The sequence below is a fragment of the Sebastes umbrosus genome, chromosome 1 (genome assembly GCF_015220745.1).
Source record: "Sebastes umbrosus isolate fSebUmb1 chromosome 1, fSebUmb1.pri, whole genome shotgun sequence".
NCBI lineage: Eukaryota > Metazoa > Chordata > Actinopteri > Perciformes > Sebastidae > Sebastes > Sebastes umbrosus.
This window is the reverse complement of record NC_051269.1, coordinates 19,762,832-19,777,604: the sequence shown is the minus strand read 5'-3', so window position 1 is coordinate 19,777,604 and position 14,773 is coordinate 19,762,832. Positions and strand designations below refer to the sequence as shown.

General features: G+C 40.4%; 1 protein-coding gene across 3 annotated transcripts in view; it reads left to right on the top strand.

Moving 5' to 3' along the window:
- igsf21a (immunoglobin superfamily, member 21a) overlaps nucleotides 1–14,773 on the top strand; it is a 237,776-nt gene that overhangs the window by 220,175 nt on the left and 2,828 nt on the right. Inside the window, exons 7-9 of one of the 3 annotated variants that reach the window (XM_037770679.1) lie at nucleotides 95–141; nucleotides 4,248–4,440; nucleotides 8,109–8,147. In XM_037770679.1, the coding sequence (XP_037626607.1) occupies nucleotides 95–141; nucleotides 4,248–4,440; nucleotides 8,109–8,147 (279 nt within the window). Of the gene's footprint in view, nucleotides 1–94; nucleotides 196–4,247; nucleotides 4,441–8,108; nucleotides 8,148–14,773 lie in introns of all 3 variants that reach the window. The other 2 variants (XM_037770670.1, XM_037770662.1) reach the window with 2 other exon arrangements.

The following is a 14,773-nucleotide window of genomic DNA, read 5'->3' as shown; positions in this document are numbered from 1 at the left end:
CTCCCTCTGTGACAAAACAGGTGTCCGGCAGGATTTGCTCTCCATGCTCGGTACGATGACCTTTTGTCTCCTTGTCTTTTTTTTCTCTTTTCAGCTGCTCCTAAGGGTCCTAAACTCTTCATGTCCCCCACTAGAGCAAAGGTAGGGGACACGGTGCGCATCACTGTGCAAGGATTCCAGGTAGGATCGCCTGGGGTAAGTGCATGGGGTTTTAAGAAAATTAATGGCCATATTGTGACTTGTGCATATGTGTTGTTATGTGTTGTGACTTGTGCATATGTGTTGTTCATTTTCTTCTTGATTGACCACTCTGTTGTGCATAGACATGTTTTTCATCTTTTCAAATATGCATATAACTGAACATTTGGATTCTCTTTTTAACATTTTGGTTTAGGTATACAGTCTGTAAAATAAAATAAAAGGCTGTCAGGCTGTTTTATAAAGCCTTAGAAAATGAAAATCTTAGCTGAAATGAATAAACTAGGGCTGTCAATTCATTAAAATATTTAATCGTGATTAATCGCATGATTGTCCGTAGTTAATCGTGCTCAAACACAAATTAATCACACATTTTGTATTTGTTCAAAATGTACCTTAAAGCGAGATTTGTCCAGTATTTATTACTCTTATCAACATGGGAGTGGGCAAATATGCTGCTTTATGCAAATGTTTGTATATGTATATATATGTATATGTATATATTTATTATTGGAAATCAATTAACACAAAACAATGACAATTATTGTCCAGAAACCCTCACAGGTACTGCATTTAGATATAAAACTGAGCCCGCTACCTCCTCCAAAAGATTGATTAGCAGCTGATTCTTAAGAGGTTAATTAAAAATAGCAAATTGTGTTAACACATTAAAGAGATTAGTTGCGTTAAAACAAATTTGCATTTAGATTTCATCGCGTTACTTTGACAGCCCTAGAATAAACTTTAAGAGATTAATTTGTTAATGAAAGACTGAAGTCTATCCAATGACCATGTTTATCAGGCAGCATAGTTGGTGTAATTATTGCTGCTTTCCGACTGCCTGCTCCATAATCCCAAAGCCAGAGCTCAAGATTCCAACAAAGAGATTGTTTTGTGTCACTGTCATCCCCTGCCAAAAAAGATCATGTCCCCAGTGTGAATGGTCTTGATCTCTTTGACAGGATTGACACATTAAAGCCAGGCAGGTGGAGTCAGGTGAAGAGGATAGGGCTAATCCTGATATAGGACCTGCTAATGGTCCAAAGCACAGATTGCCTGTGTTATTTCTCAGTATCTGCTCCAGGAATCTCTAGGAAACAAAAGTCTGATTTGTTGTTTGATTTTATTTCACTCTTCTGAGACATTTCCGTGTAAAACTAATGTTCTATATTGTTTTTGGTTTGGTGCACCAAGGTATTGACTGCACAGATTGGTATATTTGTGTCTGCCAAATGACCTCGGGATTCTTCTAAAGTTTTTCTTTGAACACTGTTGGTTATTATAAACAGGCTTGACTGTGGCGTACAGCCAGTCGGGCCCTTTGGCAGTATAGGCATCAGCGCATGCAGACTGATCAGAAAGCAAATTTCCCTTATCTTCCACTGGAACTATAGGCTTTAGGGTCCCACAAGTAGATAAGATTGTGTGTCAAGACTGATAATTTTGCCTCCCGCCTTTCTGATAAAATAAGATGCCAGTTTCCCCTCTGGTTTATTGTTTTAGGAATATATTATGGATGATCATCCTACAGCGTGGTTTTTACTTAGACTTTCTTTTTCATATTGCTCTATGCATGAGATTAAATAGTACATTGATGGTTTCAGCAGCACAGTGCACAGACCTTTTTTTTTTTCTTATTTAGACTCTATGCTCTTGGGGGTTATGTGACAGGAAGTTTTCACTTAAATCCCTGTTAGTGGTTTTTTTTTTAATCTTAATGTGACCTTTTCCCAAGAGCCTGGCTCAATCTACTAACTCATTTAACCTCTGTCATGATTTAAACACAGACCTTCGGAGAACTGTTTTATTAACATTTATTTTGAAAGGTTAGACAATTCACAACTACTTCAGTAGGTCACTTCAAGCTGTCAAGGACACTTTTACACCAAGCATGATTATAGCAGTTTATCTGAACTCTGAAGTGTTGGTTTATTTGCGCATGTGAGAATGATACCATTTGAACTTGGGTGCATGCGAACAAAATGTACAAATACTGCTTGCTTCAGGGTAGGATTCCAAAACGGGCACTTATTGAATCAATGGAGAGGGATGTTGACATCTGACAGTAACGGTCGCTTGTGCTGTAAAGACCACGAAGGAAGGATATTCATATTCAGATGTGTTTTTATGCAGTCTTAATAGAGTTCCGATTAAAGTTACACAAGCTGGATTTATTGGCTCTGTCCTGATTCACTTCACTTCTGTGAATTAATAAACTAGCTCTGCCTGAGGTTATGCACCTCAAGCTGTACTTCAGCAGAGTTTACCAAAATGAACTCAGGGGTAAACTTTTCCAATATAGTTAGTTATAGCACTTGAAGGTACTTGACTCTAGACCTACTTCATTCACTGTGTTAATCACACAATATGAGGTCATATTGTTGATTTCTCTTTATCACTGAGGTCAGACTTCAAATCTCGTAAATTAATCATTTCTTTAGGAGTAGATATGCCCTTTTTTTCTTGCTATATGTCAAGTACTTCTGATATCACAATGTGGTGCTATTTCCTTTGATGTAAGGTCAGAGGAAACCCTTGTGCACTGAAGGTCTGCTCTGCCGACTTATTCCAAGAGTGTATCAAATGAATGGAAAAGAAGATATAGTGTGTGTCACTATACTGTGTGTGTGTGTGTAGACTTGTTTAGCTATCCAACAGTAGACCTTGGTGTCGTTGCACATTCAACAACAGTGGACCAGCGAGCCAACAGGGGACATTTTGGAGGTCCACTGTTAGTCATGCTTTGAGTCCTGCTAAAATGGCTAAAGCCCTCTGGTGAATTTATTTAAATTTTATCCAAGAGGGGACTTGCTGGTGTGTGAATTCATACTCAGCACTGCCCCCCGCAGACCGGAGCCGGTATTTTAAACAACTAACTCACCAATGCACATTGGGTTTTTTTCACATTCGCGATAATGTGAATGGCTTTCAGCTCCAGCTAGGCGTTCAGACCACAATGGGGCTATTTAACAGGCACTGAAGGAAACAATTTTTAGATGATTTGTTATTAAGTAATTTACTAGTTTCAAGCTTCAAACTGTGAACACAGGGGATATATTTAAATCTAAAAGAAAAAAAACAATCAGGATAAAAAAGAAATAAAATGGTCAGCAGTAAGGCCATTTATTTTCATTTAAATGAATCACTCAAAACACATATAACATCAGACTATCACTAGACATTATTTTTTAATTTTACAAATCTACTAAAATCTACTTGTATCCCCAAGCTACTCATTCAGAAATGCAATTTATTTTTTGATGCACATTACAGAAAGAAAATCACTTTTACACTTTTACTGTACATGAAAATAATGACAGAAAAAGACAACAGCCAAATGAATGATTCTACTGAGAAAAATAATGCTCATTTTTAATATTACAATCACACTGCCACCATCAAGATCTTCAGAGCAGTTACTTGAGTGTGTCACACTTTTAACCAGCACTGTTTGAGCTAAATCATCTGTAATAGTTTTCATTAAATCACTATTATTTTGGAATTTGTTTTTGCTGACATTGTTAACATATCAGCTGCTAGACATTAACCAGCTTTTAATCTTTTTTTTATTAAATAGTGTCCCACACTTGTCAGTGTAGAATGACAGTCCACTGTTGGTAATGTAGGAGAGAAAGAGTGTGTGTGTGTGTGTGTGTGTCAGGGAGGGATTGTGGTGTGAGAAGAAAGAAGAAGAATCAAAACCTTAAACTTCAGAGGTGGAATTGTACATATATGATATGAATGAAATACTGCTCTATGAAGGGTTATATTTTTAAATCGGGGGTTGTTCTCTGGAGGGCTCAAAAATGTGAGGAGAAAAAAACTGTTGTAAAGTGAAGTGTTGATTATTAATGCATGTTGTTAACTTGCCATTGCATTGGGGGAAATTGGAGCTTGTATTATTCATGTATCCTTTGCTCTTAATCTCTTGGCTAAGACTCACAGACTTTCTCCACCACCCTCTCACCCTCCTTTCCCTCTATCTTTTTTCCTACTCCTTTCTCTCCCTTTTTTTCTCTCCATCCCATGTGGGTGCTGGGTGTTGATAGAATGAGGTGTTCCCCGAGCCCCTCTTCACCTGGACGCGAGTGGGGGGCCGCCTGCTGGATGGCAGCACCGAGCGAGAGGGCAAGGAGCTGATTCTGGAGAGAGTGCCAGCCGAGCTCAACGGCTCCATGTATCGCTGCACGGCCCAGAATCCTCTGGGCTCCACGGATACGCACACTCGCCTCATAGTCTTTGGTATGTATGCTCAATTCGGCAACACGCCCTGGCCCCGTTCCGGAGTGGCTACTACACTAGCATTTAAACTGAAATCACATTTAAGTTTGATTAATTATTTAGAAGACGATGAATATGAAACATTTTTTTTTTTGTGTGTGACTGCACAACTTGGGTCCACAAGAATTATCTGGAACACTTATACAATTACACAGTTAAATGTCACAGAAAATTACATAATTCAACAAAATTCATTTCATGTATCTACAGTATCTTCGAAAAATACTTAAGAGATTTATATGACCGCTTTAGGTATGAATCATTAATGCAGCTAAGTGTGTGATTAATAAGAGATTGTATTCCTAATTGGCTCAACAACGCATTCTTTTTTAAGGCTGCACTTAGTGAGGATAACTCTTCTCTGGCAGGGGATTTAGTCACTATTCCATCAATGAGATGTCTTATACTGCTTTCACTTAAACACCCAGAGCCAACAGTGGCATCAAAGGCCCATGATGAAATCAAAGGACCTTTGTTGTTGACAGTGTTAGAAAAGCACTTTGTTCAATGGCCAAACCGTGGTAACGTGTTCATCGGAACCTGGAAGTAGTTCATTTACTGGTGTTGATGTGGGAGCTGGATTGCTTACAGACTCTATTATATCCGTGTGTCTTGCTCCTCTGGATCTGTTTACTCTGGACACTCCTGGAAGAAGTGGGATCTGCCTTTCTGAGCCTCATCAGACAGCTCTATCAATGTGGGGAGTTTAAATCAAATACGTTCTACCAAAGCTAAACGGGTGTTGGCTTCTTGAGCCCTTTTCAGATGTAAAATGTCATCGTAATTTGGCATGGTATCATGTTTGAATAGGTCACTTTTCCGTAAAAGTTCCGATGTCAATCACACACGACTTCAGTCACATGAACGGAAAGGCTACCGCACACACACAGTGTTAAATATGCAGACATTATTTGTATAAATTAGGCATCATATTTATTTATTCTATCTAATGAATTATGGAATTTAAGTATGTATCGAAGTGCTTGAATTTGGGGGTTTCCATGAGTGAAAAGCAGGGGCAAGCCTCCCTCGCACTCGCAATCAGTGGTGGATGAAGTACCTGAAAGCCACACTTGATTGGAAGTACAGATATATAACTAGAAAATGACTTTAGTAGAAGTCACCTATTACAATATTACTGGAGTAAAAGTCTCAAAGTGTTGGATATTTACTGCACTTAAGTATCAAAAGCAATTTTCTGATATTAAATGTACTTAAGTATTGAAAGTACAAGTAAATGCTGATAAAAAAGCAAGCATGTCATAATTTTGATGTTTATGAAGTTTATTCTTTTGAACATGTACTCCACCTTAAAAATGGAGGCTACATTACACTTGAAGAAGAACTAGGTCTTCACAACTTAAAGGATTTTAAGAATAAAATCCAGTTTTTCTTTCCCTCGTAGTCATAGATATGCAGGGGACATAAAGTGTGCAAGTCTGTAAAGGGGAGACTTTTGGAATCCATTTTCAATTACATATCTTGAGGTCAGAGGTCAAGAGACCCCTTTGAATACGTTTTTCCTCGCCAAAATTTAGCATAAGTTTGGAGAGTTATTTAGTCTCCTTCACAAAAAGCTAGTATGACATGCTTGATACCATTGGATTCCTTGTTTTTTTTATAGTTTTATATGATGCCAGTATCTTCTCTATGTAGCTCTTAAACTGAGCCCGCTACAACTGAAAAAAATCGCAAGTTGTGTTAATGCGTTAAAGAAATTAGTGGCATTAAAACTAATTTTCGTTAACGCGTTATTGCGTTAACTTTGACAGCCCTAATTATTACTTTGTTACATTGCACAACTGCTCACAATGATCATTAATTAAGGCTTCAACTACAAAATAAGTTGTAAAATCCATCGTCGATGCAGCCCGTAGAAGAACTGAGAACACTTCTTCCTTGACGTCATTATGTTCCACCAGTGTCCCTCTGCAGGGCTTCCAATCCCTCCTGCATACCATGTGCAACAGCATTGCAGCTCTATCCGTAATGGCTGTGTCATGTTGGAGTAGAGCCATTACGAAACATTTTACATAACGGAGACCTATGTTGGAAAGCCCAGAAGGCATTACTATATATAGATAAAGACAGCAATGTTAACACATCCCATGGCATGAAAAGGGCTTTTGACACTTGTGCTATACAGAAGTCAAGTCACACAAGAGAAACAGGGGAAATAGTTTTTCAAAATGTAAAAATGCGAGTTGCACGCACACGCATGCACTTTAGCCCCGCAGTGCCTTATTAACGTACATCAGGTCGTAACCGTTTTCGTACTTCGAGTCTGCAACAAAGAATATTGTATCCATCATTTTATTTTTTTTTTTAAATCCTCCGCCCGAAACACTCCTGTGAACAGGTTTTTAAGTATGTCACAAATGTACAAATTACTGGGCGGGCCTAATAAGCACGCACTTTAAGGGGAAAGTGCCACTTTAGGGAGGCGTTACCTTGGGAGGCGTTTTGCTAGGAAGAGCACTAATGTCTATTTAACACCCTGATGCACCCTCAGGTGTCATCGGCTACGTGCCTAGTATGGCCCATCTGTCTGCCTGCTCCTTGTAGATTGCTTCCACTCACGCTTAGGGGAAGTAAATGGTGATTAAGTGACCTTGGCACCGTCCCCCGTGGCCTTGAGATGAGACACTTCTCTCTCCGCCGGGGGCGGGAAGAGATGGAAGTATTTGGGGGCTCTGCTCGCTTGGCAAAGTGTTCAATATAAATCATCAGGAATAATAGAGTATAATGACGGCTTGCTATAGAGACTCCACTGACGACGGGCCGCACTCGCGTCTTGATGATGTACATCTTTAGCCATCCTCGGTGATAATACCTTCCGAGATTACTGTGAAGTGAGTCAGCACTGAGGAGCCAGGCAGTGACACACACACACACACACCAAACTGCACACACATGCAGAAACACGCAGATATGTATGCTTATGCAAATTCGCAGGGGCAAGCAAACACGAGCGTGCATATGCAGAGTGCACACACTAATTTCCCTGCGCCTCTCAGAGGAGCTGCTATGTTAATGTGGTTGCAGCGAGACCAGAAGAGTTTCACACTGTGCTGTAGCTTCCACCTGCTCATATGTGAAGTCAGAAAAAAAAAAAAGTAGCTCGCAAAGTGGAATTTAGGCGTGTTGCTAATACTCTGCGAGCCCTCCTGCTTCTTCCTTTGCAATTACTTTATCCCTCCGAGAACTTTGAAAACACATCGTCAGAGTGTATTGTGTAGGGGCAGACGTCGGTGCTGTTTATTAAAGGTGGAGTCAATTTCTCCAAACCTCTTTCCCAGACCAGTCTGGCCACAGCTGTAGTTGCCTGACCTCACTGCTGCCAAAAGCGTCCCGGTTGTTCTGGTGCAGTGCTCTGTGTTCCCAGTTCCATTAACAGGGCCCAGTGTTTCTCACTGGGGATGTGCCATTTAACATGTGCTTCCGGAACTTTGGTGTTCAGCTTCATTAGAAAGCCGCAATCTCTGTCGGAGATGACTATTTTTTTTCTCTTTCTCCTTCTTTATCCTCTTATTAATTCCCCCCTTCATTCACTGAGTCACTCTGTCTCTCAGCAACGGCTACAGTTTTTGGTCATCTCAGTTGTTCTTTTTTCTCTTTGTTTCCAACAGAAAATCCAAGCATGATGAAAAACACACAGAACCAGAACAGTAAGTATTTCATGACTAGCTTTGAGTGTGTGTTTCATGCGTCCAGTGAAGTGGTAAAAAAATAAGTGCTGGTACTGCTCTTATTCACATGTCGGCGTGTGTATCAGCCGGTATCAGCAATCTAATGCAACTTATTCCTATTAATTTATTATTTCTTTAAGCATGTTATACTGTATCAGTCATAATTAGTTGTGGTTTTATTGCTATATTATTATATTTTGGCTATGCATCTTCTATAGCAGGCCTATAATACTCCAATGATATTCCAACTGGAACATTATAGGGTTAAGGTGATGTGTTTGTATATTTACCCATAGTGTTAATAGTTAAAGTGTTTTCCTGTGTTATTAGTTGCCTGTAGTTGGGTATCATTCAGGTTTTAGGAGCAGTGTCCCTGTCAGGATGCTCCTACATATTATGCAGCACGATAAAGAGACACATTCTGAATTTCTACAGTGAATAAAAGATACTAGGAGATATTGGGTTTAAGAGTCCTCCCCCAAGAACATTTGAAGGTTTTTGACTGAAAACTATGCAATTTTACATCATTTTGGACCATAATTATTATTATTAGTCAAATGATTATTTTACTATTTACACATACCACAGCCTTTGTCTGAACATGTAATTATTCTGGAAATGTTTGCCCTGAAAGAGTAGATTCAGAAAACTTTTAAATATTGTTTAAATAATGATATTTGTTCACAAATAAAAAAAAATTATGATGAACAGTTAACTAAATATTTTTACAAAAAGGACATGAACACTGTAACATTGTGTTGATAAATTACAGCACCCTCGTTCTCACTCGCCCTCCCCTATGTCGTGCATTGGTTCGTCCAGAAGCTCTCCACATAGTTTTTAATGCTTGAGGCTCGGTGCAAATACCGGTGCTGTGCCATTATGAATCGCCATCATGAATCTTCCAGAGAATCTGATAAGGAGAGGGCAGAAAAGAGTACCGTCAGCTTGTGAGAAGTGCCAGTGCGCAAGAAAAAGTCACAATATGCTAAGGAGTAAAATGCAGAAGTGCCGGTACTGCGTACCGGTGAGCACCGGCCCACTTCGAGCATTGCATGCATCTCGTGATTCCTGCTATATTGCTTGATCATCATACTTCCAGATGCAACATCATGCAGTATGAGAACAAAATGTGACACTGCAGTCTGTTCACTCGGAAAATGTGTGCCGAAATGTGACACTGATCAGAGAAGCAAATTCTTCGGGAGGCTGTGGTTTCAACATTCAAAGTATTGACAGGTGAATGTTGTTTCTCATTCAGTCCCTGAATGCATTTTCCCGGATAGACTGCGTGAGAGTGATTCAGTCAGGATTAATCTTCGGGCGATGTTCAGTAGCGGCAGCAAGCAACGAGCCTCTCCCAGTGACTAACCGAGCCTGTCACTTTTGGTTGAGTGTGAGATTATTGGCGTTTCATATGTGCAGCAGTGGCTCATTTGCGGCTTCTGAGATTATCATATGTAAAGATGAGGGATTGTCAGGAGAAGCCGCAGGGCTGTGACAACAACCTTTCCATCTCTCCCCTTTTCTCTGCCACTCCCTCCCTCTTTCTACTTCAATCTCTTGGCCCGTCTCTCCTCCTCTCCTCCGCTCTGACTTTTCATGCTCACTTTCTGTCTCCCAATGCCAACCTCTCTTCACGATTCATCCATTTCTGGGTGCTTTCTCCCTTTTAATAACACCCTCATTTCCCTTTCCCTTGCTTATTCTGTCTCTCTCCATTCAGTCATATTTATATTTCCTACATTTCCTCTTCAGCCCAGCTCACAATCTCTGATTTTGATGCAGGCACACGGGCATTATGGTCAGTGCAGATTATGCTGCAGTGTGAAAAAAAAAGATCCAATTCTGGCTAAATGGCCACATTTCTTTCTTGAGTGGTGACCATAGAAATTAAATAGGAGTAGAAGGGTCATTGAAATGTCCTGTGGTAATTTCACTAGTCCAAAAGGAAATGGAGATTGTTGTTAATTGTTATGGTGACACAGAGCACATGTCAGTGGGGCTGTAAAGTGTGAAGAGAACCGACGCAGCTCCTAGAGGTCAGTCTCCCACAAAAGTCCATTTCCATTAGGGCTGTCAATCGATTAAAGTATTCAATCACAATTAATCACAAATTAACTGCATTAAATGTACCTAAAGGGAGATTTGTCAAGTATTTAATACTCTTATTAACATGGGAGTGGGCAAATATGCTTGTTTATGCAAATGTATGTATATATTTATAATTGGAAATCAATTAACAACACAAAACAATAACAAATATTGTCCAGAAATCCTCACAGTTACTGCATTTAGCATAAAAAATATGCTCAAATCATAACATGGCAAACTCAAACAGTTGTCAGTGTATCAGTGCGCTGACTTGACTATGACCTGCCTAAAACTGCATGTGATTATCATAAAGTGGGCATGTCTGTAAAGGGGAGACTCGTGGGTACCCATAGAACCCATTTTCATTCACATATCTTGAGGTCAGAGGGTCATGGTACCCCTTTGAAAATGGCCATGTCAGCATTTCCTTGCCAAAATTTAGCATATGTTTGTAGCATTATTGCATGGTTGGCACCAATGGATTCCTTAGTTTTTTTTAGTTTCATATGATACCAGTATTTTCACTCTATCTTTGAATCTGAGCCCGCTACAACCTAAAAATTGCAAGTTGCATTAATGCGTTAAAGAAATGAATGGCATTAAAACTAATTTGCGTTAACGTGTTATTATCACATTAACATTGACAGTCCTAGTTCCCAATTAACTTAACTGCATAACCAAAATATATTTTGAGGGAAACATATTTCCTTCTAGATTATGGTCGCAGTTTTAAACAGTTTTAAACAGTTTTAAACATGTGGTTAACATTGTAAATTGAAACAAAACAAAACAAAAATGCAAAAACAGCATAGTTTGGCTTAAAATTACTACGTTTCACATGGGACACCAACAGCAGTCTCAAGGGGGAAAGTCTGTGTTTGTTGCTATAGCTAGCTTGTTAATTCCACCATGCTTCAACGCCTCAATTGTTTCAGAAAACCAGCCGAACAAAGTTGTCACAACGGTCAATATGGCAACGGTACACATAAAAATGGCCTCCACTATGACCCTACTGCTGCGTTGATTCGAATAAAAATGTCCGTTCTACCACTAATTCTTTGGTGGTGACCCTATAGCAACCAGATTTCAGATACAGGGGTAAGAAAAACTGAATGAACCATAAGTGGAGACTCTCTATATTAGTTTATATAAGCAAGACTCCTAGCTTCATTTCCCCCAATTTCGATGAATGGCTATGAAATAGTATAATATGGTAGCATGTCCACATAAGTATGCATTTATTAGTTATTAGTGAAAGAATCCTCAATGTCATTCAGTAAAATACATCAGGGATGGGCTCTAAATGTAGATTGTAACTCATGTGCCATGAAGCCAGAAGCTATAAAACACCTGTATTGTAATAGTTTTTGAGCTGTTGTTGATGAACTGGAAAATGAATTTCAATGGTATAATTTCATAGTTTATAATCCCTTATGCATGTGTGTGATGCCCATGTTTGTCCCAGTGTACAGCGTGAACAGCTTCCCAAGCAGATGGCACGTGGAGCTGTCTTTAAGCCCAACCGCCCCAGTCGGACGAGATTTGAACAGTCTGACATTTGGCTTCACTCTTTTTCTCGCTTTTTTTTCCCCATTTCATACTCAGAAAACATCTCATCATGTGTCTCTCGTCCTCTCCCGCACTCCAGTTCTCTGTCTCTCTTTGTTTTCCTCCTCTCTCTCTCTCTCTCCCCCACCACCGGCATCACCACCACCTTTCCAGTCCCTCGCTAGCCGTGTTGTAGGGATGAAAATCTGAATATGCAAATGCTATGGTAAGCGCGGGAGCAGGTGTGTCACAGCAAGGACAGAATCGGGTCAGCATGGACGCGCAGACATGCCTCGCATGCAAGTCAAATTGGTGTACAACACGGCCCTGAGAGGTCAGCGCACACGTGCCCGATCGCTTAATGGCTGAATGGCCAGCTCCTCGGCTGGTGCGAGTAGGAAGAACCGCCGCCGCCAGTCAGGGTTGCAGCAGACGAGAAAACTACCCTTCCCATGAGGGGTTATATTCATTCATCTTTGTCAGAATTGCACTCTCCCAGACAACTTGTCAAGCCGCACTGTATGGCAATGAACTGAATTCAAGAGATGAGTGAAATTGAGGACTAAAATGTGACATGTTTTCTATCGCATAGTAATGTAGCTGTCAGCCTAGGCTGGTGGAAGTATCAAAAGTTTGGGGTTGTCACGTTATTGTGGGCAGAGTGTATCATCATGGCTGAGACAAATTCAGTCTCAACTGATGGCATTTTGCATTCACTGACGCAAAAATAACAATACCAGCAAAGCCAGGAGCCATAATCAAGTCAACTGCATTTACATTTCTTTTGGCAGACATGCCGCATCTGTCATTTCCCATAGTGCCATGCAATTCAAATGCTCTTTTAGAACAGAGGTCAGATCAGAGACAGGAACCAGACTGGTAGGAGTGCTAACAGATGTGTCATAGCCACAGTCAGAAATAGTAGAAAAAGTAGGTTTGTAAGGCAGCTAACTTGTCATATGCAAAAAGAAAGTGCTATTTTTTCAGCCATTTTAGGTCCAGCAACCGAGTCGTCGTTTGTTAAAAAGAGCATGTTGCCTCTGAAATCAGTCCCAGTTAAAATTCAGGTTTGCAGAAATGCACTGAGGTCTGAGCCAAAAACTGAAGGCAAACAGATGGCGGGGCGACTTGCATCTATGATTGTAGACTGGAAGGGGACCTCAGATGATGATCTTACGGTTGGATGAGCCCATTACAGAATGAGACGAAGTACTTATTGGGAAGATCCAGTTGTTATTCTCTTGTGTTGTACGACTTGAGTGGAATATGCTGTGTGTGATATGTCAGATTATATACAGTTCTGTGGAGATTCACATTCATTAGGGAGTCATCATGAAACCGAGATAGTTTAATTTGAACAATTCTGACATAACATAACATATGATGCAATTGTTTATGCAGCCTGGTCTCATTTTCAGGGCGTAAAATACCGACGCTTGGGCAGTGACCCTCGGCATCTGGATATGACGCACAAGACACCCTTTAGCATCCGTATGAGATGCACCGGGCTTTCAACGCCCAATGTAAAGTCAAATGTAAACCCATCGGTGCCATTGTTAGACGCTCAGAGCAACGGACGTAGAATTAAAATGTAACTTCGGTATTTTTCAACCTCGACCATCGGGCAGTGTCGATGTAATGTTACGTCCTCTAAAAGTGCTTGTTTTTGCCACTGACATGCTCAGATTGTTATTATCAGTGTCTGACAACATTATGGAAAGAGCCCAACAGAGAAATAAAACATTTTTCTTACATTTCCGTCTCCATCTGAATATCCGTATAATCTGGCTCTCATAAATAGGGAAGCCCATCAGTTTTAAAGACCTCATCCACATTGTCGAAATCATCTAAATATTCAGCCATGACATTGAAAATCTTTTAGATAACACTAAGCTACAGTTACTGTACTCCAACACAACAAACTCTGCCCGACTGGCCCTCGCATTTCCACCATGGATGTATTCTACTATACCACCGTTGACTTCTGGCAACACGTCACCTCGCCAGATTTCAGAACGAGACTTCTCCTTGAGCGAGGCTCTTCCATAATAACAATCAGAGCAAAAAAAAGCACTTTTAGTGGACGTAAATGCCGGTGCTAGCTTGCCCCGATAGCACCATATTGCAGCTCGTGAGCAGCTGTCTACAGCGCTTTACCTCAATACTGGACCAATTTCAGAAATTGTTGTCCCCATCAGTCAATTAGATACAAAAACATGGGAAAATCAGGTCCAGGTTGAAAAAGTCCAAAGAAACAGTCCACTAAGGGTGGGGGGAGGGGTGGTGGATTGGTTAAATAAACAAAACTTGAGTAATCTTTACTGACAATGTTATGTCAAGTGACAATACGTCGACAGTAAAAATCACTCACTGAATCACATTACGTCTATAGCCTAAGTTTAGTTACAAGCGTACGTATTTTAAGCTAAACCATGATGTTTTTTTCTAACCATAACCAAGAAGTTTTGTTGCCTAAAACTAACCACCACCGTTTCACAATGCTAACCATGTGTTACAATGTTAACCGCGACCGTTTCACAACGTTAACCACGCACAAACCTTCTGCGACAAGATACTACGCAAAAGGACGCTGCGGGCTTCTGCCCAAGCGGCAAAATATGACAAGTAGGGATGAGATCATGTTGGTTCATCATCCAATTCATAATACAATCCACATTTCTTAACAGGTAATTTTATCATCCAGACCCACTAGAATTATTAAAATTACCTGTCAAGTCTAACCACTACCAGATCCAAATTTGACTCTAATGAGTCTAGCCACACCCTGACGTGGTCGGGCTGACACTGTGATTGTGATTGTCTGTGTAGTTCCAATCTTGGCACAATCCGAACAAACTGTTGGTTATGTCAGCAAAGCCACACCCACAGTCAGTCACAACTTTCCTCCCACGGCAACTCCAGTTCCTCAGTCCTCTCTGTAAGGCGTCCATGGGGGAGCTGCA